At 44.5% G+C, this 27987-nt stretch overlaps 2 protein-coding genes across 4 annotated transcripts in view; one reads left to right on the top strand and one right to left on the bottom strand.

Moving 5' to 3' along the window:
• COLGALT2 (collagen beta(1-O)galactosyltransferase 2) overlaps nt 1-27987 on the top strand; it is a 105660-nt gene that overhangs the window by 20973 nt on the left and 56700 nt on the right. Inside the window, exons 1-3 of one of the 3 annotated variants that reach the window (XM_032192396.1) lie at nt 7534-7591; nt 9937-10058; nt 23415-23500. The gene's annotated coding sequence lies outside the window, so the exon portion shown is untranslated. Of the gene's footprint in view, nt 1-7533; nt 7592-9936; nt 10059-18882; nt 18971-23414; nt 23501-27987 lie in introns of those variants that run through there. The other 2 variants (XM_032192398.1, XM_032192397.1) reach the window with 2 other exon arrangements.
• TSEN15 (tRNA splicing endonuclease subunit 15) lies at nt 12539-26101 on the bottom strand. The gene is made up of 4 exons (XM_032192257.1): nt 25949-26101; nt 24476-24557; nt 23158-23293; nt 12539-12916 (listed from the first exon to the last, which is right to left on the bottom strand). Exons 1-4 carry the CDS (start codon nt 26099-26101, stop codon nt 12712-12714), a joined length of 576 nt encoding a protein of 191 aa, XP_032048148.1. The 3' UTR covers nt 12539-12711.

Genomic DNA, 27987 nt, shown 5'->3' with positions numbered 1-27987 from the left:
TTTGATCTTGTGGATAAGTGTTAAAACAGTCTTTTATTATAGGTTTCCACTTGGTGAATGGAGAGTCACTCAATCTTCCTTCATATCCTTCCCATCGGCGTGTCACTTTATGGATTATCCATCAAACAGTGTCGGGACGCAGCAGCACTGAATACAGAACTTTTGCCTTTGGGGTGTTTCACCAGAATATCAAAACAATGCACAAGCATTAGTGAGCTGCAAGCATTGTAATCCTATATAATTAGCTGAGGAAATTAGACAGGGGTGATACTGCTCCCTTCTGCAGCTTGAGATCTGAGGAACAGAGATTAAGTCTGTAAGTGTCTATTAATTTCCAGTGTTCAGTTTCAGATAATGAGAGCTTAACTTTTTAATTAATTTAATTTAATTTAATTGCTCGTGCCTAGCAATTAAACTGTACCTCACTTGTTCAACCTGCCATAGAAGCAATAGCTAAGCTAAAACTCTCAGTACCTTGAAGTAATCCTCATTTTAGGGAGCTGAACCAAGATACAGAGGCAGGGGAACTGTTCATGGCTCATATGCACTCCCACTGCTTTGGGATGTAATGTGGTTCTTCTCCTAAAGACTCCAACATCATTATGGCCACTTTGAAATAAGTGCAGCACACTGGTAAAGCCCCCTGTTATTATTTTTTCATCTCTGAGACATACCGTGTGCATTAAGCAATGTAAAGTTAGCGACAGGTCATGGTCTCCTGCCTGGGCTTGGCACTCGCTGTGTGTGGGCAGGGGTGTTGGGCTCCGGCGGGGCATTGCCTATCTCAGCACCCAACCTGGCATAAACATCTGTTTTTTCATAGGGTAGTTGTTCTGTCAGTATATTCAAATCTTGTTGGGCTTCTCAAGACCTTTTTAGCTCTGCTGGTTTTGTCTTGGATTGTCTGTACCTGGCTCAGATGGTGGCTGCTCTGGGGTCTGCATGCAGTTTTGCACAGGTCTGTTATTACTTCTACACTGAAAAATTCCCCATGCACCCCAAATCACCCTATAGTGTCGCAGTGAGATAAATGCCACTTGGTTTCCCCTTTCCTTCCATAAGACCTGCCCAGCACTGATGGAGGGGAGGCAGAAGGCAAAGCCCGGTTTTGCCGCAGGTGTGTGTTGCAGCAAGCTGATCCAAATGAACAGTAGCTTCAGACATCTCCCATTGGATTCGACTTCTGAGCCTTGGCTTCGTCTCTGCTGCCAGTGTGTAGAACTCTGATATGCATCTCCACATATATATGTAAACCCCGTTCTTTAATACCTCCTACAGCAGCAAGCTATTTCTCTTTTCCCAGCATCTCCAGATGGTGCTGAAATCTTCAGATCTTTAGGGGTTTATTTATTTGTTTATTTATAGGTAACTTCTAAAGGCTCTCATCAGGATGCCTCAGTCTTTCCATTTACCAAAAGTCTTGATTTTAGTTCAGTTTCTATCCTCTCTGACAGCCTCCTTCCCAGACAGATCTATGATGAACTGTCATGTTTTATTATGCATGTTGGTGTCAACATTCATTTTCTAATTCTCTGTTGTTCTCAAAAACTTGAAGTTTTGCCTTCTGTTTCTTCCTGTGTTGTGATCTCAGTTGTTTGCTTACCTACATGCGGGATCCAGCCCCAGTCTTCACGTGGATTTTCAGCAGCATGAGCAGGGCCCAGCCCCACGCACTGTCCCCGCTGCTGCAGGCACCTTCAGGCTTGGCTATTGAAAAACAAAATGAAAGGTTTTTGTTTGTTTTGTTTTGTTCAAAGTATAACCCCAAATTGCTGAGTCTCATTTGAGGTCTCTAGAACTAAGTGCATCCCACCTCTGCATTCAGGATGGGTTTTGGGATGGGGGAATGGGTTTCAATCCCAGGCCTAATCCCAGCTGCCTGCAGTTTCTCCAAGTGCAGCTGAGAAAAAGACTTTTCCTGGTTGCTTTCCTCAAAACTTCCTTTTGGATCAGCTGCCTTTCAGGTTTGCAGTGGACCTTCCTTTTTCTTGTTGAAGAAAAGTAAGTAATGCTTCTTAGTTGTTAAAAAGAGACAAGAAATCAGAACCCCTCTTTTTTTTTTTTTTTGTTACATTCTCTTTATTTTTTTTTCATGCCCCATAAAAGCTTTTGTGATACTTTAGTTACATCACCTCCTTTGGGATATAGCAGTAATAATATACAACAATAAATACCTTTGTGGCATGTCATCCCCCAAATTTTCTTTAAGGTTGCCTCTGCAGAAGCAGTCTGATAACCAGTTCTTCCTGTTACCAAAGCACTAGCCTCACTTGCTCTTACATAATTTTCAATTTGTGAGCTGACCTTCAGATTATATTGTTCCTGTTTTAATTTTAATTTTATTGTTATTGATGCTGCTAACTGGGGGAGAAACTAGCCATCTACAAGCAGTGAGCTGGTTTTTGCTTGCAGCTTTCAATGCTGATGGTTAACAGTCCAAACCACCACACCATGCTGACAAGATTGGTGTGGTGGTTTTACTCAGGTGGGTGGCCGAGCTCCACCACAACCACTCTCGCACTCCCCCTCCTCAAAGGGAAAGGGGGAGAAAAATGCAATGCAAAGGGCTCAAGGGTTGAGATAAGGAGTGGGAGATCACTCAACAATTATCATGACGGGCAAAACAGACCCAGAGCAGGGAGATAGTAAGATTTATTGCCTATTACTAACAAGCTAGAGAAGCAAGAAACAAAGGAAAGAAACCAAAAACGCCTTCCCTCCCATCCACCCTCTTCCACCTCCTCTCCCTGAGCGGCACAGGGTAATGGGGGAATGGGGGTTGCGGTCAGTCTATAGCACTTTGTCTCTGCTGCCCCTTCTTGGTCACTCTCGTGCCCTGTGCCCTGGAGTCCCTCCCAAGGGATGCAGCCCTTGCTGAACTGATCTGGCATAGGCTTCCCACAGGCATCAGCTCTTCAAGAACTGCTCCAGATATGGGTCTGGACCACAGGGTCCATCCCTCAGGAGAAAACTGCTCCAACCTGGGTCCCTCACGGGCAGCAGCTCCTGCCAGGTCTTTCAGCTTTCTCAGCTTTGCTAGCAGGATATAATAGCAGACAGTATCAAAAGCCTTGCTAAAGTCAAGGTAGATGACATCCACTGCTCTCCCCCATCTACCCAGCTGGTGATGCCACCACAGAAGGCAACGAGGTTGATCAAGCATGACTTCCCCTTGGTGAATCCATGCTGACTACTCCTCATAACCTTCTTCTCTTCCAATTGCTTGGAGATGGCATCCAGAACAAGCTGCTCCAACACCTTTCCAGGGACAGAGGTGAGACTGACTGGCCTGTAGTTACCTGGATCCTCTTTCTTGCTCTTCTTGAAGACAGGAGTGACATTGGCTATCCTCCGGTCTTCAGGCACCTCTCCTGTTCTCCAGGACCTTTCAAAGATAATAAAAGCGGTTCGGCAATCACCTCTGCCACTGCCCCTAGCACATGTAGATGCATTGGATTTCTGTGCGTTGAGCCCACTCAGACGCTCCTGAAGTCCCAAAGGACGGGGACTCCCTGAGGTCCCTCCAGACTCAATGGCTGTATTGTGCTACAGATCTACTGCTTTGCCAATCTGACAGGTCAGGGAGATAATTTAATGCCCCCACATTGAAAGGATTCAGAGAAAGTTTGATTTTTACTGCTCATGATCACTGGGATGGCTCCTGCAAAAGAGCTGCAGGCTTCCCCACAGCCTCTGGCACTTCCTTCCTGTGCAGGCTGCAGTCCTAGCTCTCCTTAGTGCTTTCTGTCTCACAACCGAGTCAAAAAATACCTGAGTTACTGAGGTTTTCCCCAGTTTTGTTTAATGAGCACCCCTGGAGAACTGGATGGATGGTGTAGAGGGACAATGGCTGTGACTGAAGAGCACTCCATCCTCTGCCTTTCTGATTGTTTTGTTCTGTTCCAGGTCTTCTCCCCAGCCCTTTTCCCAGTGTGCCCAATTGTAACACCAGTTTTTTTCTGTCTCCGCTCATATTCCTAAAACCCATGATTTCGTGGAACAGGAGAGAAGCCTTTCTCTGACACATGCCAACAAAATTCAGCTCCCTGAAGGCAGCAAGAGAAGCGTGATTCTCCCCCTGCTCCTGCACTGTGCAATGCAAACACCCTTCTTCCCTCTGGGTTCTTCCTTCTAACAATCCACCAGAGCAACATTATTTAAGCAAATAAATGTTTAAAAGGCCAGTCCCTGCAGACTGACAGCAAAGATGAGAGAAAAGCTAGGCTAATTATTATTTTCCTTCCCTTACACAGGCCTCTCTGTGAGGCTCTAGCAATTAAAGATGATGCTGGGGAACAAGCTAGATGGGAATTAGTTTGACAGGGAAATTACCACTCAGAGGTTTTGGGGGGGGGGGTTGTGCTGCTGTGTAAATTTCCTTTGCTCAGTGTAAGCTCTGTATTTTAACCAACTACATTGCTTTGACAACACATTTTAACAGCTGGTTTAAAACAAAAAAAAAATCTAAAATGTTTGCAGCCAGCTCTGATCCTAGCCTGTGTTTCTCCCGGTGGTCTTGCAGTGCAGACACCCTCCGGAGCCTCTTCCCTAGCAAGTCCCCCTCACCAGGCCCATACAGCCCAACCGAGATGTGGGAGCCAAGAGGAGAAACCTCTCGCCTGCTCGTTCATGTACACCAGCCATTTCCTTTCCTGTGAAAACAAACCCATAATCCCAACATAACACACACACTGTGTGAAATCGTGTGCATGCAGGAGCTGTTTTCTCCGGCCTCTGCCACCGTGACAAAGGTCTGTGTGTGTGTAATCCTCCAGGCACCTTCTCCTTCTCCAGCAGCAGAAGTAGCCAGCTGAATGTTGGCTGACGCGATGCCCTTGCTACAGCTTCAGGTGTACTCCTTCCTGGGCTCCTGTGCAAGGATGGGTCTGTCTCTCTGGACAGTAAATGTGTTGGAAGATGCCATGACCTGCAAGTGATTTGCAAGTTTGATTTTTTCCATCCGCAAGGGTCCTCACAGCAGCAGAAGACCTGGTCAGATGAAATGTTAAAGGCTTGGTGGAGAAAATAACATAAGCGTGGAACTTAGCACAGAATCAAGGATTCCTGGTGGAGAAGAGTTCTGTGTGTTTCCATGAGAACTGGTTCTGATCAGATGGGAAAGAAGCCTTTGAGCACATTCAGCCTCCTGTCTAAGGACCCATTTTGCACTTGCTGATCCCCATCGCAGCTCCTTCACACGTCTCTTCCAGGAGGGATCCACCAGCACCCAGCTTGGCTGATGGGGCCTGGATGCCCAACAGTGCCTGCAGCTTCCCAGAGATAGGGCAGGTGTCTTGTTCAGTGGCCTTGGTGCTGGGAACTACTGGGTTATATGTCACTGCTGGAAATAATTTGCCTGAGAGCTACTAGAAAATGCATTTCTCTTTTTGTAGCCCTGCTGTTTGGTGGCATTTCACTGAGACTGGCTAACACATTCAGATCCCGGTTTCCATCAGCCTGTCGGTAAACCAAAGTATACAGCATAGGTTTGTACCTGGACGTGCAGTGCTGCATGCTGAACAGAGGGATTTTCTTCTGTCTCTCAGTGTCATTTTCTCCTCCTCACATGATGCTCTCCTTCCTCTTTTGTATCTTTTGCTGCCTTGTCACTTAATTGGCATTGTCCTTGGGTTTAGTCTAAGACCATCAATGAGAAGTGAACAATAGCAGATCCAAGGTCAGCCCTTGGACAAATCCTTGAGTAACTTCCGTCTACCGTGATACGTGCGTGCAAATCATGATTTATTTCCTAAACAGTTTCTCTTCTACCTTTCTATCTCAGCTCCAAACTGAGATAGTAATTATGATTGCTCTCTGTTTTGTAATTTTGCTTTTGCAATAGGCTAGTCAGAGTATCAGCTGAGCCCATCCCTTTTTAGGACACTGATGTTTATAACTAGGAGCAAGCTGGCTCTAAGGAAAATAAGCAACATGTTTTCAGTGCTGGAGTTCCTAATCTTTGATTTATTACTTTCTTTCCATTTTCAATTTTGTTGTTGTTGTTTTGTTTTGTTTTTCAGTAAATTAAATTTTATTGGGAGAATGACGACTTTTTCTTTTGCTCTGTGGTTTTTCTGCAAAACATACCATAATTCTAAGAACAGCATGTTTCTATTCTCAGCCACTTATTTTATAAGGCAGTATATTATTTATGTTGCATTATAGTCTTTTACGTTAAATATAATAGTTTGTGGCAGGATTCAAGCTGGATTTTCCGTCTGGATATCTATTCTGTGCTTTCAAAAATGCATGTACAAACCTAGAAGTGTTCCTATAGGTCTGCACAGGAGTTGGGCAGGTGGGATTACTCTCGTGCTAGCATCAACTTGCTGTCACAGCTGATAACGTTTTATGTTGTGTCATTCTTGAGGATATTCACTTGTGGAGAGAAACTTTTAATCATGATGATCAATGTAGTGCTTACATTCTGAAAATTTGGTCCTGAATCTCTCCACAACCAGAGAGAAGGACAGAAGTAGCTTATATTTGCTGGAAGGGGGGATGAGATGGGAAAGAGTGAGGACTGGGGCAGGTTTTGAGAAGCTCACCATGCTCACTTTACTTGGAGGATATTACAGTATCTAACATATGCAAACAGTGGAGACAAAGTGTGCTGCCTGGCTTAAAGACCCTTTTGTGGTGTTTTGCTGTAAAGCTTGATAAAGCTGCCCTTGCTTCGCACCCTGCCTCCCTTGCTGAGGCACCAGGGTGGGAGGATCAGCTGCAGAGGATCCAGACACTAGGGAAGGATCTGAACACCACAGGGATTTGTTCTTGAATTTTTCTAAGAGAGGACTGGGCAAAAGTCAGTGTCCTAAACCCTGTACCATTCAACATAACTAAGTTGTGTAATGCAATTAATAACTAGGGAGGCTTAGCTGAGCCTCCAAAGAGTACCAAAATCATGTTCTCTTTCACTCCATTATGTAAAAGTCAGACGTGATAGAAAACCGCACCCACCAGCTGCCTGGTGGTACCAGGAGAAGGTGATACCAGCCGGCATGGGGAGGGCCGGGCGGGGCACAGGCCATGAGCAGGTTGGGCGCATGCTTCCTGTGCTGACGGGTGGCACAGGCAGGTACCTCGGGAAGCATTTGTTTTCCACAGTTTTCAATGCATCTGTCTGGGAACACAAAAATATTACAGGAATGCCTCTAAAGCCATGACAATAACTGAGGTATTGTGGACTGCATAGCTCAGGGTGCAGAATTTCACCTTGCGAACAAGCACTGCAGTGGGGAAGGGACGCGAACCCATTCCCTGCCAAGGATGTGTGCTTACAGGGTGGTTTTGTTTCTTCCTTTTGTTTGCAGGAACTGAGCAGCAGCGCAAGGCCTTTTGCATAGCACCCAGAAGAGGAGGGCTCCAGCTCAGTAGTCTGTAAGCGCCCTCTGGTGCAAACACAGCTGGCTGGCTTCAACCCACTCCACCCCACAGATTCACCTGGCAGCTGGCCTGAAAGCCTCCAAGCAGGGCATCTGTTTGGGTGTTCTGGAGAGCAGATGGGGGTCACAGCCACCCTGGACCGTGGAGGCAACACTCTGCAAGAGAGCGAGCCTCTTACTGCAGGCTGGACATCGGCACGCTGCTGGTGAGAGCTGGCTTCCAGTTGTGCTGAGGTTTTGAGTTTGGTGTGGTGGGATCAAGATGCCTGGTTGGTACCTGGATTAGGACAAGGAAGTGGTGTAGATGGCTTTCTAGAAAAAGTACAGGCACCCCAGCAGAAGACAATGGAAGCAGGAAGGTTGGAAAGAAAGGGGAGTGTCTGGATAGGCAAATGGCATGAAAAAATAAATTTGAGGGTAACAAAAGGCAGAAGTGTTACTTATAAAACATGTGTCAGAAAAGGGAAAAAGCTGCAAAAAAATCTCAAAGAGCCACTCAGGTTTGGCAAAGAAGGCTTGGTGGCCAGACAAGAAATGTGGGGAGAAGCTGGTAGCTGGGTGTGGATGCAAAGGCTGATTAGTGAGATGATAAAGCATCAGGGCAATAAATGATGTCAGTTAGGTGCAGAGAAGACAACAGACAGCACGTAGATAACAAGGAGTTGGCACATTCATTAGATCACACAAGCAGATGGGCTGTCAGTCAGGTTTGCTAATGGTAGTGGCCCAGTCCAGGTCTCCTCAGGCTCAATGGAAGTGGGAGCTTCTGAGAAATGTGGAAGGAAAATGAAAAAGAGATCACCTCCCTGGGATAATCTGAAAAATGAGGTGCAGTTGCAGCTATTATTGAGGAGTTAGGCAAACCTAATTGCTCATAATTGAAGTTCTGGATGAGGATTACCTGTTGGTGTGGCAATTTGCTGTGAGTTGGAGTGGTTGGAGATCTTCGGCAGTGCCTCGCAGGCTGGTACCTGCTGTAGCTGGGTCTGCTGAGGCAGGGTACAAACCAGGGGTGCACCAACGTGCTCAGTGTCCTGTGAAATCAGGGAGTGCTGAGCTGTAACAGTGATATGAACGGTGGTAAGAAAGCTGTTTAGAAAGCAAAACAGGAGGGAGGTAAAGAAAGTACACAACTCTTAACAGAAGGGATCGGAAGGACTGAAGAGTTTGGTGTAATTGCTTCAGGCCTGCAAAGTAGGATTTATTGATGGGATAACTAAAATGGAAGTAGAATAGGAATGAGAGAAACAAGAATTAATCCCAGTTTATTTGTTTTGGATAATGACTTAAGGAAGTTTAAAACTATTGGACTGTAATGGAGGACGGGAACATTCCTGGGGACCAGAGGGGGTTAATAGTAAGCCCATTTATATCAACCAGGACTTACAGGATAGCTGGAGGAGTTTAGATTCCTGAAAACTACTGAGACAACTGGTTTGGAAGCAACAAGCCTTCACCTGCTCACTGTGTGCTGAGCAGCACTGCCAGGCACTGTGCCGCTGCTGTGTAAGGGCACTTCGAGCAGGGTCGGATTACGAGCCGTCCTTTGCTCGCCTGGCTGCTCCATGCTGAGGCTGCACACACCATACGCAGCCACGGGTACGTAGGGAGGAGCCCACCGCCCAAACACACGCACCTGCCTCTGCTTATTCAGCACGCAGACATGGAGAGTTGTGATAGCTACTGACTTCCAGCAGCCCTCTGCTGCAAAGTGTGTTCCCGGCCGCTTCTTGCAGCCACAGGCCCTCCTTCTGCATCTGATGAGGCTTCCTGACCGGTGTTTTTTTGCACAAAATGCTATGTGTGCATTGCATGTGGTTAGGCTGAATATGGGACAGCTGGGGTGATTATGCCAATAATGCCTCAAGGAAACTAAGCTTGCATAAACAAAAGCAGACACTTACTTATATAACCGGACATCAAGTCTCATCATCAAATGCATGCAAAAACATCTCTGTGCTTTTCTATCTTTCTTTACTTGGTGAGGAAGTTTCAATGCAAACATCTCCCTTGAAGAGAAAAAATACTTGAAACAATAATCTACCAGAATGTGATACTCTCACTGTATGATTTTAAAACATACCTTCTGTTGGTCAAGGGGGATCAGTAAAACAAATCAAGCTGTGCTTAGCAAATAAAACATGAAAAAAAAAACGAAAGGATGGCAAGATGTACCCTGTAAAATCTTGTGGACTGAAAGGAGAGATTGAATTTGCGAAAGTTTTGAGGCCGGATGTCACAGGTCACAGAGTAACACTTGAATACTTTAGGCACAGCACCAAGATCCTTTGGATTTCGGGATTTTAATGTGCTACTGCTCTGAACTGACACACTACCAAGGGAAGTCTCTTCCTATCTTCATTCAGTGCCTGGGACAACAGAAGCTCTGCCTTGTGTGTTTCTGAGTTGACACAGAGAAATAATAGCAGACTTCAGCAAAGGAACAGCACAGATAGCTCTGAATTTAGTAAAAATCTCCATGTTCACGTTGCAATACCTGTGGGACAAACAGTGCAATTATACTATGGCTTTTTTTTTTTTTTTCCCTCAGAAATAAAGAACCACTGCATCTAAGGAGGCTGGAAAAAGACCTGTATCATCATTCTTCTGTGGGACGCGTGGCAGAAATCAACGTCTTCAGACGGTTTCTCTGACATAGCTCCTGAAGACTGGGTAAGCAGTTTTCAGTATATAAAAAAGAAGGCTTAAATTATGCTCCTCTTTCTGTGACTAGAAATTATAAAATGAAGGGAGGAAAGCTAGCATCAGTCACACAGCAAGCTACAAAATGTCAATATTTTCTAGAAATGAAAGCACGTTGCTTTTGGAGTTAAGCATGTGTTGCTTAAAATTCTTCAACGTGTAGTATGTTACAGTCTTCTTCGCAAAAAAAACTACTCTTTTCCTGCATACACTCACGCTGGGGTTGAAGTATAACAACTTATAACAAGGATGATTTACCTGATGGTATATAGCCTAGCAAAGTGTTAAGATTTGCTTTATGGAATAAGCAGTAGAGTACATGAAATATAGATGGTAAGGTCAAACAGAGCATACACAGGTACCCTTTTATGCAGTGTGGCATTGGACCAAAATAAAATTACATTTATCTTCCGTGAGGGGAGAAAAACTGAGAAAAAGAGATTTTTTTCTTTGCATTTCTCAAAGGCCAAAGCCCACAGAGGTATGGTCTCCCCTTGCTCTCTGGAAAACAAAACAAAACAAAAAAACAACCACCATTTTGTTTCTGACTGCATTAGAACATAAACAGCCTCATGTATGGTTTGTCCAGTTACCAGGTCAGGGCACACATCTGCACCGTTGTATCCCATTCAAACTCAGTTATGCAGGATCAGATTAATAGCTGAAAACAAAAACTGCGGGAAGCAAACCCTTCTGAGCCGGTATTCGCTGCCAAAGCTCTTACCTCAATGCACCATAGCCCAAATGTTAGGAGCTAATCATTAAGATTGTATGGTCATAACTTATAACAGCAAGAATTATTACCAATAAAAGATCAAAAAAGCAAATTCCCCAAGTCAGCACTGCATCGTCACCCTGGATGTCAGTGCTGGTGGCAAAGCGGAGAAAAATGTTTTTCCTCTCCGTCCAAGGGCACCATGCAGGGTTCTGGATGCCAGCATACCCTTCTCCCCTCCTCTACTTTTGCTGGCAATGCCGGAAGGGCTCAACATGTGTTGCAAGCAGGGGAACACCCCAAGAGGGCTGAAGGCGAAGCAAGTCAGAAGAGTTATGTCCCTGACCCAGACTGGGACATAACTGGGACGTAACATAACTGGGACATAACTGGGACATAACATAATGCCACACGTGGTGTGAGGGCCTTCCTTTCCTGAGCTCTCCTTGCTCAACCGTTCTGCCTCCCAGCATATCTGGCCTAAATAGATTCAAGCTCCACAATTGTAAAAACATCCACTCTTGTTGTAAGGATACCAATGCTTTAATGACCTTTCACATCCAGTCTGATTTTTTTTGGATTCTCTCCCATTCTTATAACCCATGGGGAAAAAAAAAAAAAGAGCTTCTGTGCTTCAAATTTTGAATGTGTGGTCCTTGGCCACATAAACGTCATATGGACATTTCTGTATTCAAGAAGCTGCTTCTGGGATGGCATTTGATTGCCAAGAAATGCTAAGTTTAAGCTGAAGAAGACTGTTATGTGGAAGACATGGAAAATTCCTGCAGAAGAAACTGAAAGCTGTTTTTTTCCCCTTAGCTTACTCCTAGCTGTATCATCTCAAGCAGCCCATTTAACTACCAGAAGATATGTTAAAAAAAAAAAAAAGTTTTGAAACCTGCTTGCTACATTATGCAGATAACAGCTAGCATCCACTCATAATAATGTAGGTGGTGACATGCTTTAGTGATGGCAAAAAACGTGCCCTATTGTCATGCTCCTCTTCAGAGATTTTAAGCACTACCTTGAAGTGAAGCACTGAAAGGGTACTGAGGCTATTTCAGTCAGGAATCCCAAGGAGAGGGCAGGGCATCATTTAGCCAGCTTCATTGCCCTGGGATGCACACAAGGCACTTGCAGCTCTTGGACAGCTGTCCTACATTATATGGGGCATAAGAGCCTGCCTGTGCTTCAGGATCGTGACCTTCACCTTCTGTGCATTCAGCTACATGGGTCAACACTTTCAGGCATGGTTGATCTAGTCACAACTTACCTCCACAGGAAGGACCAGCCTCTCTGCTCACAGGTTCTTGAGGCAGTCCTGGGGCCTCCTCTTTACTAGTCTACACTTTATTTTAGTAGCCTCTGGTACTGCACTAGTCGGTTTTCCCTCTACAGATAAAAATTTCAAATAAGGTATTTCTGGAGAAAAATCTCTTCTCCAAAAAGCAGGGGAGAGAAGGTTAAGTGTTCAAAAATATAACCTAGGAGGTAGCACAAGTATTTTCAACAGTGTTAAGATGTAGGAACTCTGGAAACTACAAAGCTCTTAAATGAGTAACAGTATTTCTGCCAGAAGGCATTGATATTTACCTTTAATAAATATTTACAATATGGGTAAGGATGTGTTTATTCTGTTATGTACCCAAACAGCTATCAATCAGAGACTAGCATTGCAAACATCTCACAAGGATATTTGTTAGTTAGAAGCAATCTGTCTCAAAAGCATGACCCATTTCATATTTCAAACAGTGTTTTATTAAAGTGCAGCTGCACAAAACTCAATTCCCCATGAACATACGCTTGATATGCAGAACACAGTTTTACACACTACTTATTTACATATGTAAGTTCCTGGATTTGTTTTGGTTTGAGGACAGTAGTTCAAGGAAAGTCTGTTTGCCTTGATTATTTGGAAAGCTTCCTTCTTTTCTTCTTCCAATGTTTATTGCCCACATCTTCAGTATTATCAGGAGGCTCTGGTATTACAAAGCCATCAGTCATTTTATAGTAGACTACTGTAGAATCTGACTCAACTATGGCCAAGGTAACTGACAGTGGGGTGTCAGGATTGTCACATGGGAGAGAAGCTTTCTTCATGATTTCTCTTAACCTAGAAGAGAAAGACAGTTAGCAAGGACTCCATAACAACCTACTGATGGCACAAAGGAACAAGTTCAGTATTGATGGGTTTTGTAGGTTTTAACACTGATGACATTCAAAGCAGGGAACAGTTTTTCGTACTGTCATGGAGGACAGTCAGGTTCTCTAACTTGAGAAATGTTTTTACATACTATTTAATTTTCTGATCTTTAATACCATGCCTATAAAAAATGTGCTTGCCCCCAGAAAGCACAAGAAAATTCATACAAAGCTTGGAAGTATGGAGGAAAATTAGAAACTTGTATTTGAGCCTTTCAAGAGGGCTTTAACACAACTTCTTCTTGCAGCTTTTTAAATAGAAGAGATTAGTGAAGACAAAACCAGGCTTTTTATTGGATAAAGAAAGTGTAATATCTGTTCTAATAAAAATCCAAAGTCCTATAATCAAGCAGCAATCTCTTAAATAACAGTGAAGCTTATTTTTTCCTAAAAAATGCATTTGGATGCATACATCTCTGCTGCAAATAGCTCAACATGAACTTCTGATTTTTCCCTAGCTGTACTACTGTGCACATACCTCGACCATCCTTTCACCACCATAATCGGAGCATGGTAATCTCTAACGGCCATTGTTTTCATTGGAATAAAATAATCTAATTGAATACCATGTGTGAGGGGAAAAAAAAAAAAAAAAAAAAGAGACATCTTCCATTTGTAGAGATAAGTCTTCCAGTCCGTGTGCTGCAGTTCTCTGTGAGTCTGTGGAATACTCAGGAACCAAAGCCAGGTTTCTCTACCTCCCTGTCTAGACTAGAAGCCACAAGACACAAGACTAACGATCTTCCTCAGGAAAGTCTGCATAAATAATGTCTTCCTTAAAAATTCACAACAAAGTTATGCAACTTTTCCTGTGCAGTTTATTTTAAGAATAACATGCTAGTTGCTTTTTAGTTCAGAGCTGAGAACAACACCAATTCCTGGCATATTACTGTTCTGATCAGGGCATGAGCATTGAAGGAGCATGATGTCCAGGGGCAGAAGGCTCCTTCTGGAGCTATGGGGAGTGCTTCCCCACAGCAAAGATTACCACAGGGAGCATCCTCCTTCACCGGGAGTCCAGGTGCTGCAGGGTTTTCCTGGGATTGCCAGAGAGGGTATGCACTGGGGAGAGATCAGCTCTGCACTGTAAAAAAAAAATCACCCCTCACATCATGTGCCCATGAGCTCTCTTCCCCAGAAATGCATTTCTCAAGCTGGGCGCTGCAGTTGCAAATAAGGCTCTTTCTAAATGCATCAGCTTTCAAACTTTAATCATCACCTTCCCTTCCAAACCGCTTTGATCCCTTAATAAAAGCCAAATGGGAAGTGGCAGGGAAGCAGCAGCAGCTTGGAAAACCTATGCTGTTAAGCCCATGGCCCTCTTATGTACCCATCTGTGTTCTAACTGGTCATAATTCAATTTGCTGAAGTCAGTAGTGCCTTTCCTTTTCCTCTCACTGCTGGCCCATGTATAATGCAAGGCAAGACATCCAGTGCAGTCAGTCAGTCCATGTAGCAGAGATACTAAGGCTGTTAAAAGCCATATTCTGGTCCCCCTACTGTCAGATTTTGTAACAAGAGAATAAGGAAAGATACTGCATTGGTCACTGTCAGGAGAGAGGCATCTGCAAAAGATTCCTTCTTCAAGCAGTGTGACCACTACCTTCCCTCCTGGCACATTTCTTTGGCTGGTGCCTCGGCCTGCAGCTGTGCTGTAGGCACACTAACTGCGCTGCGGGTAGCCAGGAGAGCGTAGATGCAAGCCTGCCTTCCAAAGCTGTATGCAAGCTGTGGGTTGAGGTGCTCTGGAAGAGGAAGGAAAAGCACCCCCACATGAGCAGTGCCTCAAATACACCAAGGCCTGCCAGTGGTGCACTACCTGGTAAGAAGGGCATGCACCTGGGGTTGACAAGGGCCTGGGAAAGGACTGTGGGTGTCCTTCCAGACACGCCACACACGTATGGAGCAAGAACCCACCCGTCACACCTCGCATCTTCTGCCTTTCTGAATAAGAGTCAGTGGTGGGGCCAGTCTCCTGGCAGAGACAACATTAAGAAAGAGCTAGTCATTGGTTTTGTGTAGCGATGGAGGTTAATCTCTCCCCCAGCCTAGGAATGAGAAACAGAACTATCATTAAAAAGTGAAATAACAAAGGGTACAGCTACCTGGGAGAGATTCTGGGACCCAAAGAAACCAAACCTGTGTTGAGCGTGGCCTGCGCTTACCTGTCAGCCAGGACAGAAGCTTCTTCACAGTTTCCTTCATTAACTGTCACTTTTTCTCTCCCTAGTCTGTTCAGGGGATGGAGGTACAGTGAGGCCTCAGATCTGTTTCCCATCACTTATGAACTCCTCTTACAATGCCAAGCACAGCCACATGAACCTTTATTCCTCTTGCAATTTAGCACTTATGCTTAGAAGATGCGCCATGATCACAAAAGCAGTCAGGTCCTCACAACGGATCAATGAGACTTCTTCAAGTCCCTGGCCTACTTTTCAGAGGACTGAGTTTCAGGCTTTAAGTAGAGAGCACAAGGACATTCCGTTGCTTCAAGATGATCTGCTAACACTGCTGGCCATGGAGCACAGTGCTCTCCACTGCAAACAGAGGATCAGCCTCTATCAACTTACAGAATTAGAACTGCAAATGCAAGATTCTCCTCTACCCCCTTTTCTAGATACAAGCAGCACCAAAACAAGAGCTCCTATTCATACAGACCACAGTGAGCCATAATGCAACCAGCACATCTGCAGATTAGTGGAAGGTATCTTTTAAAAGAATAAGCTTTGGAATTCAGGAAGTCTGTATCAGACGCCTGCATTTCCTCTCCTCCCCTGAAGGCATCGTTGTTAGCCTCTGCATCCAGTGTGCTCACAAAGCCTCTTTCCAGCATCAGACCTCTCAAAGGAGGAGTCAGGGAAGAACATCTGGGTTTGCCCTGATATCACTGCACTTACCACCTCCCACAAATACAAAGATGAAATATTGCAGGAAAAAATATTTTTAAAATTATTTTTGATGTGTCTAATGCTCTTTATGGAGAGGGGAAAAAAAAGGCAAGAAGTGTTCTTGGCCTTGTGAAATTAAAAGCAATGCATGTGTTTGTTCATCAGCTCAGATTAGCTCACCCACAGGCTCAGCCTCGTTAGGAAGATCAGGGACAGACACTCTGTACATGTTGCCACCTTCTTGGGATTTACTGATACTGTGTCTATCTGGTAAAAATTAAAAGGCATCTAGAGTGCCAAGAGAGCTCACAGATCAAGCACGTGTGCTGCTGCATACACAGTGGGAAGTCTAGAAGTTAAAATATTCTATAAACACTCCTTTCCCTCCTCTCCCTCTCCCCAGGAAGAAAAGCCACTGAATGTTAAAAGGGGCAATACTGAAGCTTTACATTTCCCCCACAAAAAGGTAGATTTGAACAAAGGCCTTATTAAAGGAACATAACATATGTAAAGCTAAGCACCCCAAGAAGCACTGGAAAGCTTTATCTAAGCCCCGTAAATAGAGTAAGGTTAAACATTTTTTTGAAAATATGAATTCTTAGTTGTAGATCACACAGTAAAAAATTCTCAGAATAGCTTGGAAGCCCATCCCTAACACTGACGGTGTCTGCATGTCCAGTGGAAGCCAAGATCTGCTCCCACCAAGACAAATCCAAGTAGGATGAAGTCCTCAGTTTCCACTGAGGAAGCAAGCTCATATTCACCTCACATTGCAGAAGATGAAAGGGATTTAATTTCAATCATACGAAAGAGGCACTATTATACAAAAGTAAGTTTTTAGCATTGCTGAAGTCTTTTGCTTCAGAAAACTTTAAAGGGGCTTTCCAGATACCTACAAGCTGCATTTAGCAATAATTGCTATTTTTCTACAAAAGAGTTAATTGAAAGAGCAGACTTAACTTACTTAACATCATGCAAGGACCACTGCAGCTGAGGTAACATCACTACTAATGTCAGCCTGCATCTGCCCTTATTGCTGCCTTCAAACTAAATTGCAACAGGGAACTCAGCTGGTCTTCTATTACTGTTGTAACTGACACCTTAAAAAAAAAATAACAAAAAATAAAAACAACAACCCCTCACCCATAAAAACACACACACAAAAGAAGAGGGGATTTTTCTACTCTTCCCCCATCTTGTTCTGAACAGGAGGCTTTTGTATCAGGCCTTTGGACACATATTAGAAATCCATAGTGTATTTCCTAGTGACTTGCTCCTAACAAAGTGATATTGCCCTTTTTGCTCCAGAGAAAGGAACCGGTATACAACTGGTGAACTTCAGGCAGCTGTGGCTTGAATCTTTAGCTGACTGACCAAAACCTAGAAGGGAACAGAATCATAAAGGAAAGAAAATGTGCAGGAAGTTTTGTGCTGAAAAAAGTATTTCAGTGATGTATCCCATGCAACTACTGCTGAGAAGCAGAGGAAATACTGGAAGCTCTGAGTAGTTTTATGGAGGTTGCATAGTGCTCCATTTAGCTGAAATGGAACTGCTGCCTTCCTTACCATAAAAGCCAAAGGCTTTCAATCTGTCCTTTGTACCGGGATGAATAATTCATTGGAGGCTTGGCTGGCCTGAATAGCTCCCTCCCCTCCATGCAAGGCAGGGCTGAAGAGTCGATACAAGTTGGTCTCTGTACTCTGCATCGGGTGCACACCATTGTGCCAGACAAGCGCAGAGGGGCCCCCCGACAAGAGAATCAAAGCAGAGGAAGCCTCCTATAAAGCACAATACCCTGAATTTTGCCAGCAGTATGCAAACAGAGCACTACAGTCTGTTGCTCACCATCAGGAAAACACTGCTCCAGACGCTGCTGCCTGCCCTGAAGTTAGATGAAGCTAGGACCTTGAAATATAGGGGAAGAAATATATTATTATATATGGAGTGGTAATTTGTGTCGAGAAAATGGTTGATATTGTTATAAATGAGGTCTCAACTCAATCTGAATTTTGTACTATTTATAAAACAAATATTTCTAAAAGGTATAAAAGGTATAAAAGGCAAGTAAACAGCGCTGGGTGTGCGGGGAGTCTATGCTCCACCAACATGCACACACAAACATCAAACATTCTAAATATACAGAACATGGCTTTACATACTAAACCCGACTATGCCTATACAATCAGAAAAGGTAACAAAAAAAAAGAAAATTTTCTTTTTTTCTTGAAAAGAATTGCTGTGGAGAGAAGGGTATAAGAGGGGAGCCTGCCCTCAAGATAAAAAAGGCAACACGATGAAGTTATGTCATCAATAAAGAAGCAGGAAAAAGAAGTGAAGAGGAACAGGCTGGCAGAACGGAGACCAGGACGGGAGCAGGCACATTGATCGCCTCATGAAGACAGGTTCGGCCAAACTCAGCAAACCGCTCAGAGAAGCTCGTACTGAGAGTCAATGGAAACAGGCACACCGGAGCTGGGAAGAAGCTCAAGCTGAGAGAAGCAGACCCGTGCACACAACTGCCCCTCGCTGGTAAGCAGACGGGCATTATGGGGAATCATACGTCCTTAGAAACAAAGACTGTCCTGGTAACCTTACAGTTTATTCTCCTTATTAACGATCAGACGGTTTATGAGCCTGAAATAACGGGACCAAATTGAGGTCAAGGTGTGGGACTCTGCAATTAAAAACGACCAGGTTGCAGTGGGATTGCTCGGCACCTGGCGAGCAGTCCCTGAGGCCTTGAAGAGCCCTGTGGGACCACAGTCAGAAACGTGTGGTTTGCCAGACAGTGAGGGAGCTGCGGGCTCCTTTACTGATCCGACTGCTACGCCACGGGGCCCTCTGTTGCTACAGCCGTCGAAGGCTTTTGCTGTTACACCCCCTGGTGACCTGGACGTGCCTTTTGACCCAGGCCCTATTGGCCTTGAAAAGGAGATGGATATGCTTTTCTTCGATCCGGGAAGAACGGGATACATAAGGCCTGAAGACCGAGTTGCTTGACAACTTAAAGCGAGACATATTGTTCACACGACTAGCCCTGCAATTACGGAAAATGGAGACTGTTTATTGTAATCAGGTAAATGGAGACTGTTAAGTCATGGAACTTAAAGGATTGTTTGTTACCTTTTCTGATTGTATAGGCATAGTCGGGTTTAGTATGTAAAGCCATGTTCTGTATATTTAGAATGTTTGATGTTTGTGTGTGCGTGTTGGTGGAGCATAGACTCCCCGCACACCCAGCGCTGTTTACTTGCCTTTTATACCTTTTATACCTTTTTAGAAATATTTGTTTTATAAATATTACTAAATTCAGATTGAGTTGAGACTTCGTTTATAGCAATGTGGTGTGGGGCAGGGGAGACGGTGTGTAAATGGACACCACTGTTTCTTGTGATTTGCTTCCTAACTACAGGAACATGAGATGCTAGAAAAAAATCGTGTTTTTGTAATGGGAAATAAAATAGAACCAAAGAAAACACCACGTGCCTCACTGGTCAGAAAAGGAAATTGAAACCCCAAGGAATATAAAGTCATTTTTTTTCCATGGAAGTTGAAAAAGAAAACATGATGAATTATGCAAAACGGAGGAATTGGAGTTCAGCAAAATTCTACACGGCACATAAGCTATAGGAAGTTCAAAGGTAGTACTGCATGCCTAACTCAGTTCTGTAAGCCACATCAATCACTTTTAAACTATTGATAAAGAATTTGTACTTAAAAGCCATTTTATTTGTACAGTAAAGCACACATTAAAACTCAAATAATGCTAACAGCAGAACTACTGACAGAACTGTGAAAAGGCTGCAAGATGAAGAGCATGTCACACTTCCAGTGCATTTATAATAACAGTGCTGCTTGTAAGCAAAATCACTTCAGATTAGCGCAACATCTATTTTTCACAAACTACAGACTTAGAAGAGGACAAATCACTTCCAAGTGCCAGATTTCTTTCTAAGGATGTTTATTAGCTTTAAAATGAAACATTTTTTCCCCAAAATTAAGTTGGCATTTTAATGAAATAATCCTTTCCCTCTTAGCCTAAAACAAACTTCACAATCTTTATAACCAGATGTAACCAACTTCATTCTTCAGTTCCAACACTCGCACACAAAGAACAAACAGGATAGTGACGTATCATTTAATCTAATGGTGTATTAGTAACAGACGTTTTGCTTGGACAATGTTATTTGTCTAGGATAGACAGCACCTAATTCTGTTAGATCCAGCATCTAATTCCTTGATCCTGAAAGGCTCAAGGCTTTTAACGCTATCTAGCAAATCTAGCTGTCAATGCTACAAACTCTCATACACTCTCTGAGTTTGGTTTATCTAAGTAATTTCTGCTGGCTTTGAAACAGGGCTACCTGTATTTAACTACTTCAGCCCCTTTGGGGAGCCTCAATTCTGGAATGTACCAACAATTAGATACTCCCTGTGCACTACGATGTTGTCTCTGGTAGTGAACAGGAAACACCTCCCACATCGTGGACCTCTGGATTCCTCCTGCTAGTATGTGTCACTGAATTCAAGGGAATACCTGCACAGGGTTCTCTGAACCTCATTTGTTGGGAGAGTGGTCCAAGAGAGGAAGAAGTTACATCTTATTCTCCATGTCTTTACTCACAGAAGATTCACCAATCTTCATTTTAAGAGCAGGTACACAAAGCACAAGACTATCGTTTGCATTGGTGGTCACTTTGCTCCAGACCCCATAATTCTGTGATTCAGTGAACTACCATGCATGCCAGCAGCTCAGGATGATCAGCTTCCATTGAGTTTATGGCAGGCACTGAGTTAGCAAGTACAACAGCTTCTGCCTTAAGCAGTTAACTGTAATGTGTAAGCTGGACACAATGAAATCTTACAACAAGCTAAAAAACATAGAGCAGATTGTTTTTTTTTATGGCACTCTCATTTATCTTTTGCTCTGGTACCTTGCTGGTAATTTCCATATCAATTTTATTATGGCTGTTTAAGGACACTTTCCTGTGAGAGTTGGCCAAACATGAATCTTCACAAGACACCTGGGAAGGCAGAGCTTGGCAGGTCTTTGCTGAAGTGACTTCAAGAGGAAAACCACCCCTGCAGCTCCTACCCAGGCCTCACTGTTTAAGCAAGGAAATGCTGCCCATAAATGCTGCCAACTGCTGCACAACATTTCCAGCAATGAGGACAAAATATTTTCAGGTTCCTGACCACCTCCAATGGCTTACGTTTCAATGTTAATTGAGCTGTGTTTCTTTGTACTTCCACCTGAGAGCAAGTAACACAAAAACCCAGCACACTGCTTTTGAACAGAACAGTAAAGTAACCAAGTATGAATGCTCTCCTGTCTGTCTACAACTTGGTAAGTCAAATGAGAAAACACTGTTTAAGACATCAGATACCTAACAAAGCCTCCTGCTACCAACAATCTCAACAACAAAATATTCACAGCTGTCAGAACAAAGAAGTAGTAGCGCTGTAACACTGTGTTTCCTATTCCTTCTTTAGGATGCCTTTTAATTAACTCCCTTCTGCACTGCCTATGTCTGAGGCATGTTTATCATCCCTACCCCCTCTATTGCCTCGTGTTGCAGCAAAGAAGCCGAGCTGATTCTGTCCTTTCTTGATAAAGATAGACCAGGCCTCTCTGATCAGCAGTGACCTACTAATGAAATTCCAAGCGTGCATATGCACGTGCACATCCAACAACACAAATTCCCAAAGCTGTTGTGAGGCAGAAGGATAGTATACGCTTGTATCAAGCACATACAGGCTTTAACAGACTCATCTGGCATCACAGCACTGTATTCAGCTCATTTTAGTGACAACATACTCTATGTACTTGCTCTATAGCAAAACCTAGTCACAGACTGTACTTTTAATCAATGTGATGCATTCAGTCTGTGCTTCTCTAACACACATCCTTCCAGTAATGGATTCCATCCACACCTGGTGCCAGAAACAGAGCAAACAGTATCACCGCAGTACAAACAAGATCAGAGGCTCCAAATGAAAAGCCCCAATGAAACAGTGAAAGATAGGACATACATGCAGCGCAGTATCTCCCTGTCATTAAAAACCAATTAGAACATAGTTGCTGGCACTGACCCAATGCCAGGAGTCAAAGTTTCCAGCCTAAGTGGAAACCTACTACATTAAACAAGCACAATTCAGCATGTAGGAGTTATTTCTCAAAGGTCCCATATCCTAATTTGCTGCTTTCTTTTCCCATCCAAAATCCAGTTTGAACTCTAACACTGTGAGCAGCAGCGTGTCCCTGTCACACACAAACAGAAATCAGCTGCTCACAGAGATGTTGAATGATGCTCGGTATTTCATCCTGGAAGACCTGTCAGCAGATTTTCTCTATCACACTGTACTTCTACATAAAACTAAGACCACTGGAATGACTGACCGCCAGTATTTGCAAATGGAAGATTTTTCAGCAACTAGATAGTAGGTGAATCCATCAATATCTAGTAAGTCATCTTCTTCTCCTGCACAAATGAATTGCTTCTGAACGTAAGCTCTTAGGAAAACACATAGCAGAATTAAGGTGGAAGTCTATTTGCAAGAGACTTGTCACTTCTAAAACTTAAGAAAAAGCAAAAAAAAAAAACCATAGCATGTCTAAAACGTGCTATGTCAAAATCACAGTTCAAAGGAGAGTTATATGTTGGAGAAGTAAGAGGCATTTCCGTTTGAAAGCAGCCAAATCATACTTTCAAACCAAAAAGCTAAACACTACCAGGCTTATCCCTGAGATTCAACAATTTAAAAAAAAAAAAATCATTCTTAGACAGGTCTGGGGGGATTTCTTTTCCTGTTTGGTACTTGAAAGCCCATTGACATAAAGAAGCATCATTAGATTTCCCAGACTACAAATATGCAACACAAGAATGTTCAAAATGTAAGCTGTAAAGGTCCTGGGTTCTAACCTTGTCTCTCAAACACATACTTGGATATCCATTGTTACCTGCTAGAGGAAATGCAACTTCTAAACAATCTGAAGTGTTCATCAACAGAAGGAGTCGATTGCTGTGGGAAGCTGAAATCAAAGGCTTACTATTTCCATGGAGGAAGAAGCAGAGACTGATGCAGCTTAGAAAAAAAAAATATCTCAACTTTAAATATATGTTTGCAGTATCCAAAATAACTCTGCTTACAGGCTGAGATATTACTTTTCTTGTGATATTGTTTTCTCCCACTTCCCCCTTACGCAAATTATCAGCAACCTGTTGAGTAGCAGTGGCATCCAAACACTGACCATAGCCTCACCTTTCGTGGCTTAATGATATGTCCACAGGTACTGGCACCATCACTTGGAGACTGTCCAGCTCTTTCTCACGTGCATGTAAACATATGAGCTGCAGTTCTGCTACTCCGACATGCTTCACTTCATGCCAGTTTCTCCCTAGAAAGGTTTGTCATCAATGAGATGGACCAGAACACAAAACACAAGTTCCGATCATTCAAGTATCAAGTTTCAAATTTAATTTAACATCTTCCATTTTTATCCCTTCTTCTCCTTACAGGGGAGAGGACCACCCCATACAGCTGGCAAGATTTCTTTCTGAGAAACGAACCTGCTAAAGAAACCTGTGGGAGCACTACTACTGTGGTGAGTTCAGAGCTATGCTGATGGATGGTGTCTGGGGATCCGTTTGACGAGACTTTGTTTCAGTACCCGAAACTGTGTGGAACAGTTGCTACAGGCATGGTTGTTAATGACACACAGTTCTTCCCTTCTGCTTAAAGAGATGAGGCTAAAAATTTTCATTGCGTAACTATAGAAGCAATCTCTCAGAGCTTATTAAGACATTTTCTTTAAGGGGTTTAACAATAATTACAACAGATGTGGTGCTTTCTGGCCTGTAATATTCCTCCATACCCTGACATTGAGAATCACCAGCCTCCAAGAGAAACTCATTATTGTTACTGGGCTGGCTGCCTGCCTATGTGCAGTCCCTTCTCAATGGAGCCCATCTAGGAGAATTGCAAGCAGAGGTTTATCATCACATAACACTATTCCAATCTTGTAAGGCATCAGAAGACTATGCTAAGTTTGGCGTAATTACTGTCACCAGATTTCTAAGCGGTCTTCTTTCCTACAGGAATCCTTGCCCCTTCCAGAAACCAGCATCCTAATCAGACTGGCACACTTCAGGCATTTTCTAAACTGTAATCTTAGGAAGATGCTATGATTTAGTAGCTTTGACATTAACCTACAAAAGAGGATTCTATTACCAGTACAACCATGGAACTTGTAACTTTGCCCTTCCATATCCCCTTTTCTTCCCCTACTCCTCTTCTTCTTTTTTCCATGCCAAGTGTCTTTGCTCTGGAAGGTCTGCACCTGTAACTGTGACTGCTGGCCAAAATGGGCCTTAATCTTTATAAAGGCTCTGGGTAGGCACACGATAGAAATCTTTGGTTCTAAAATACCATGTTTCTTAGGTAACCATCACTGCATGAAGTTTCAAAGCAAATGGCAAGGATTTCTGCAGGAAAGGCTCTGATAGTGCACAAACCTTAGTTAATGCCTAACATGTTAATACATTTTTGGTACATCTGTCCAGTCACTTAATTGAATTACCTTCTAAGAGGTCCAGGTATACCAGAAACGCAGCATAGATTTGACTACTGTCAGATATATCAAGGGACATCATTTCTGTGAACTGAAACCAAAAAGACAACATTGGTCAAAGGAAGATGAAGTTGCATTAAAAACATAAAGACCAGACCCAGAATCTATACAGCTGTCTAACCTGTTGAGTCTGAAACCAGTTTTAAGGACTAACAGGGAATTAAAAGACAGGAACAGTTTTCTGACAATATCTTCAGAGTTTTTTTCCACATCCCCCCTATTTCAGCCATTAAGAAAGCAAGCCAAATAAATAAGCAACAGAGGAAATGCAACTATATCTGGAACAGAACTGGCTTTGTGGACATCTATGAATTTTACCTATTTTTGCTGCAGTACATCAACACAAGATGGCGGCCAAATTAAATACCTCTGTGTTTTCAGCATACTAAAAATTCAGATGGATTTAAAAGTTTACATTTGCATTTTCCAGCTACAGTTTCAGCATCTAAAACTTCACCCTCTGCTAAAGCCAGCATTCCCCCACAACCCCACTGGCTTTCATCACAGGCCAGGAGATAAGCTCCCCCTACAGACCCAAACTCCACAAAACATGTTAGACTAAAACCCCCTCCCTGAACACCAATTCTTGGTGAGGGAAGGGTGACCTGGCACCTTCACTGGCCCCAGAGCCATGAAGATGTACCCAGGGTGCTCCTCAGAGCAACAGTGGCCCAAGGTAGCAGAAAATGCCATCAAGAGGAACCTGGACAAGCTTGAGAAGTGGGCCCATGTGAATCTAATGAGGTTCAACAAGTCCAAGTGCAAGGTGCTGCACCTGGGTCGGGACAATCCCAGACACGAGCTGGACATGAGCCAGCAGTGTGCGCTTCCAGCCCAGAAGGGCAACTGCATCCTGGGCTGCACCAACAGAGGTGTGACCAGCAGGCCGAGGGAGGTGACTGTGCCCCTCTGCTCTGCCCTTGTGAGGCCCCACCTGGAGTCCTGCATCCAGGTCTGGGGCCCCCAGCACCAGAAGGACGTGGGGCTGTTAGAGTGGGTACAGAGGAGGCCACAAGGATGCTCAGAAGCTGGAGCAGCTCTCTTGGGGGAAAAAAGGTTGAGAGAGCTGGGGATGTTTGGCCTGGAGAAAAGGCTCCAGGGTGATCTCATTGTAGCTTTTCAATACTTAAAGGGGGCTTATAAAAAGATGGAGCGACTTTTTGCTTGGGCAGATGACAGTAGGACAAGGGGTAGTAGCTTTAAACTATACGAGGGGAGATTTAGATGAGGCGTTAGGAGGAAATCCTTCACTCAGCGGGAGGTGAGGGGCAGGAACCCGCTGCCCGGAGAAGCCGTGGCTGCCCCATCCCGGGGGGGCTCCAGCCGGGCTGGATGGGGCTGGGAGCGGCCCTGCACGGCCGCAGGGCAGGGGCTGGAGCCCACCCCCACCCCGCCCCGGGCCCCCCCGGCCGCGGGCCCTACCACGGGGTGCGCCGCCATCCAGTTGCCGCCGGCCCCTCCCGCCCAGCGCCGGCCGCCGGCAGAGGAGCCCCCTGGCGGGCCGCAGCCCCCCTCCGCCCGGCCGGGCTCGGGCTCGGGCTCGGGCTGCAGCTCGGGCTCCTGCTCCGGCTCCATGCTTCCCCCGGTGCAACGCCACTCGGCTCCGGGCGGCGCCGCAGCTCCGCCCTCTCCCCGGCAGCCGCTGCAGTTCCGCCGCCGCCGCGTTCCGCCGGGGCCGGGGGAGGCCGCGGGGATGTGGTGCCCAGGGAGGTGTGAGGGGAGCGAGACAGGGAGCAAGACAGAAACAAAAGCAAATATATTATTATTAATGTATGGCGTCCGAAGTTTTTATGGACTGGTTGAGACGCTTAGATTCAAGGTATTGTTATTGAAAGCATCTCAGACCACTTTATTAAGGAATGTCTCAGACTGCCGGTGCAAGTATACCTGCATGTATACAGCTACTGGTCTGGCTTATCAGCTCTATCTGTCTTGGTGCCTCTTTTGATAAATTCAGACACTGGTTTAAATGAAGTCAGGTCTGTGTCTTACAGCATTGTGAATAGCTTCGAGCTGGTGTCCATGCACAAAAAAAGCTATGCACTATTTAACAGATACCTAGAGCATATTGTTGTAACAGCAGATGAGCGACTGCAAAACCCTTCCTAGTGCACTGTGATTGTTCTTAATCGGGCTACACCAAGGAAAATCTGGCTGACATTGAAAACAGGCTGACAACTACACTGATGAGAGGAAACTTTGAGTATAATCTTGAGATGATCAAATCGATACAGGGCCTAGCAAAAAATCAACAGTCTTCAACCCATCTTCACAGAATCACAGAATTGTCTAGGTTGGAAGAGACCTCAAGATCATTGAGTCCAACCCTGACCTAACACTAACAAGTCCTCCACTAAACTATATCGTTAAGTTCAACATCTAAACGTCTTTTAAAGACCTCCAGGGATGGTGACTCCACCACTTCCCTGGGCAGCCCATTCCAATGCCTCACAACCCTCTCAGTAAAGAAGTTCTTCCTAATATCCAACCTAAAACACCCCTGGCGCAACTTTACCCTGTTCCCCCTCATCCTGTCACCAGGCACATGGGAGAATAGACCAACCCACACCTCTCTACAGCCTCCTTTAATGTATTTATAAAGAGCGATAAGGTTGTCACTGAGCCTTCTTTTCTCCAGGCTGAACAATCCCAGCTCCCTCAGCTGCTCCTCGTAGGACTTGTTCTCCAGACCCCTCACCAGCTTTGTCACCCTTCTCTGGACTCTTTTGAGCACCTCGATGTCCTTCTTGTAGTGAGGGGCCCAAAACTGAACACAGTACTTGAGGTGTGGCCTCACCAGAGCTGAGTACAGGGGGACAATCACTTCCCTAGACCTGCTGGCCACACTGCTTCTTATGCAAGCCAGGATGCCATTGGCCTTCTTGGCCACCTGAGCACACTGCTGGCTCATATTCAGCCGACTATCCACCAATACTCCCAGGTCCTTCTCTGCCTGGCAGCTTTCCAACCACTCATCTCCCAGCCTGTAGCTCTGCTTGGGGTTGTTGCACCCTAGGTGCAGGACCCAGCACTTGGCCTTGTTGAACTTCATACAGTTGACCTCAGCCCATCGGTGCAGCCTATCCAGATCCTCCTGCAGAGCCTTCCTACCCTCGAGCAGATCGACACACGCACCTAACTTGGTGTCATCTGCGAACTTACTGAGTGTACACTTGATCCCCTCATCCAGATCATCGATAAAGATATTAAAGAGGACTGTCCCCAGTACCAAGCCCTGGGGGACGCCACTAGTGACCGGCCTCCAGCTGGATTTGACTTCGGTCACCACGACTCTTTCGGCCTGGCTATCCAGCCAGTTTCTAACCCAATGAAGTGTACGCCAGTCCAAGCCATGAGCAGACAGTTTCTTGAGGAGAATGCTGTGGGAAGTGGTGTCAAAAGCCTTGCTGAAGTCAAGGTAGACCACATCCACAGCCTTTCCCTTGTCCACCAAGCGTGTC

This window comes from Aythya fuligula, chromosome 8 (genome assembly GCF_009819795.1).
Source record: "Aythya fuligula isolate bAytFul2 chromosome 8, bAytFul2.pri, whole genome shotgun sequence".
Taxonomy (NCBI): domain Eukaryota; kingdom Metazoa; phylum Chordata; class Aves; order Anseriformes; family Anatidae; genus Aythya; species Aythya fuligula.
Note: the sequence above shows the minus strand (reverse complement) of the source record. Positions and strands in the feature narration are given on the sequence as shown.

Excerpts from the sequence above, each read along its gene's own strand:
- TSEN15 (XM_032192257.1), bottom strand. The coding sequence starts at position 26,101 with ATGGAGCCGGAGCAGGAGCCCGAGCTGCAGCCCGAGCCCGAGCCCGAG. Across the intron at positions 24,558-25,948 it reads GGATGGCGGCGCACCCCGTG|TTCACAGAAATGATGTCCCT; the intron begins GTAGGGCCCGCG and ends TTTTGGTTTCAG. Across the intron at positions 23,294-24,475 it reads ATACCTGGACCTCTTAGAAG|GGAGAAACTGGCATGAAGTG; the intron begins GTAATTCAATTA and ends AAACCTTTCTAG.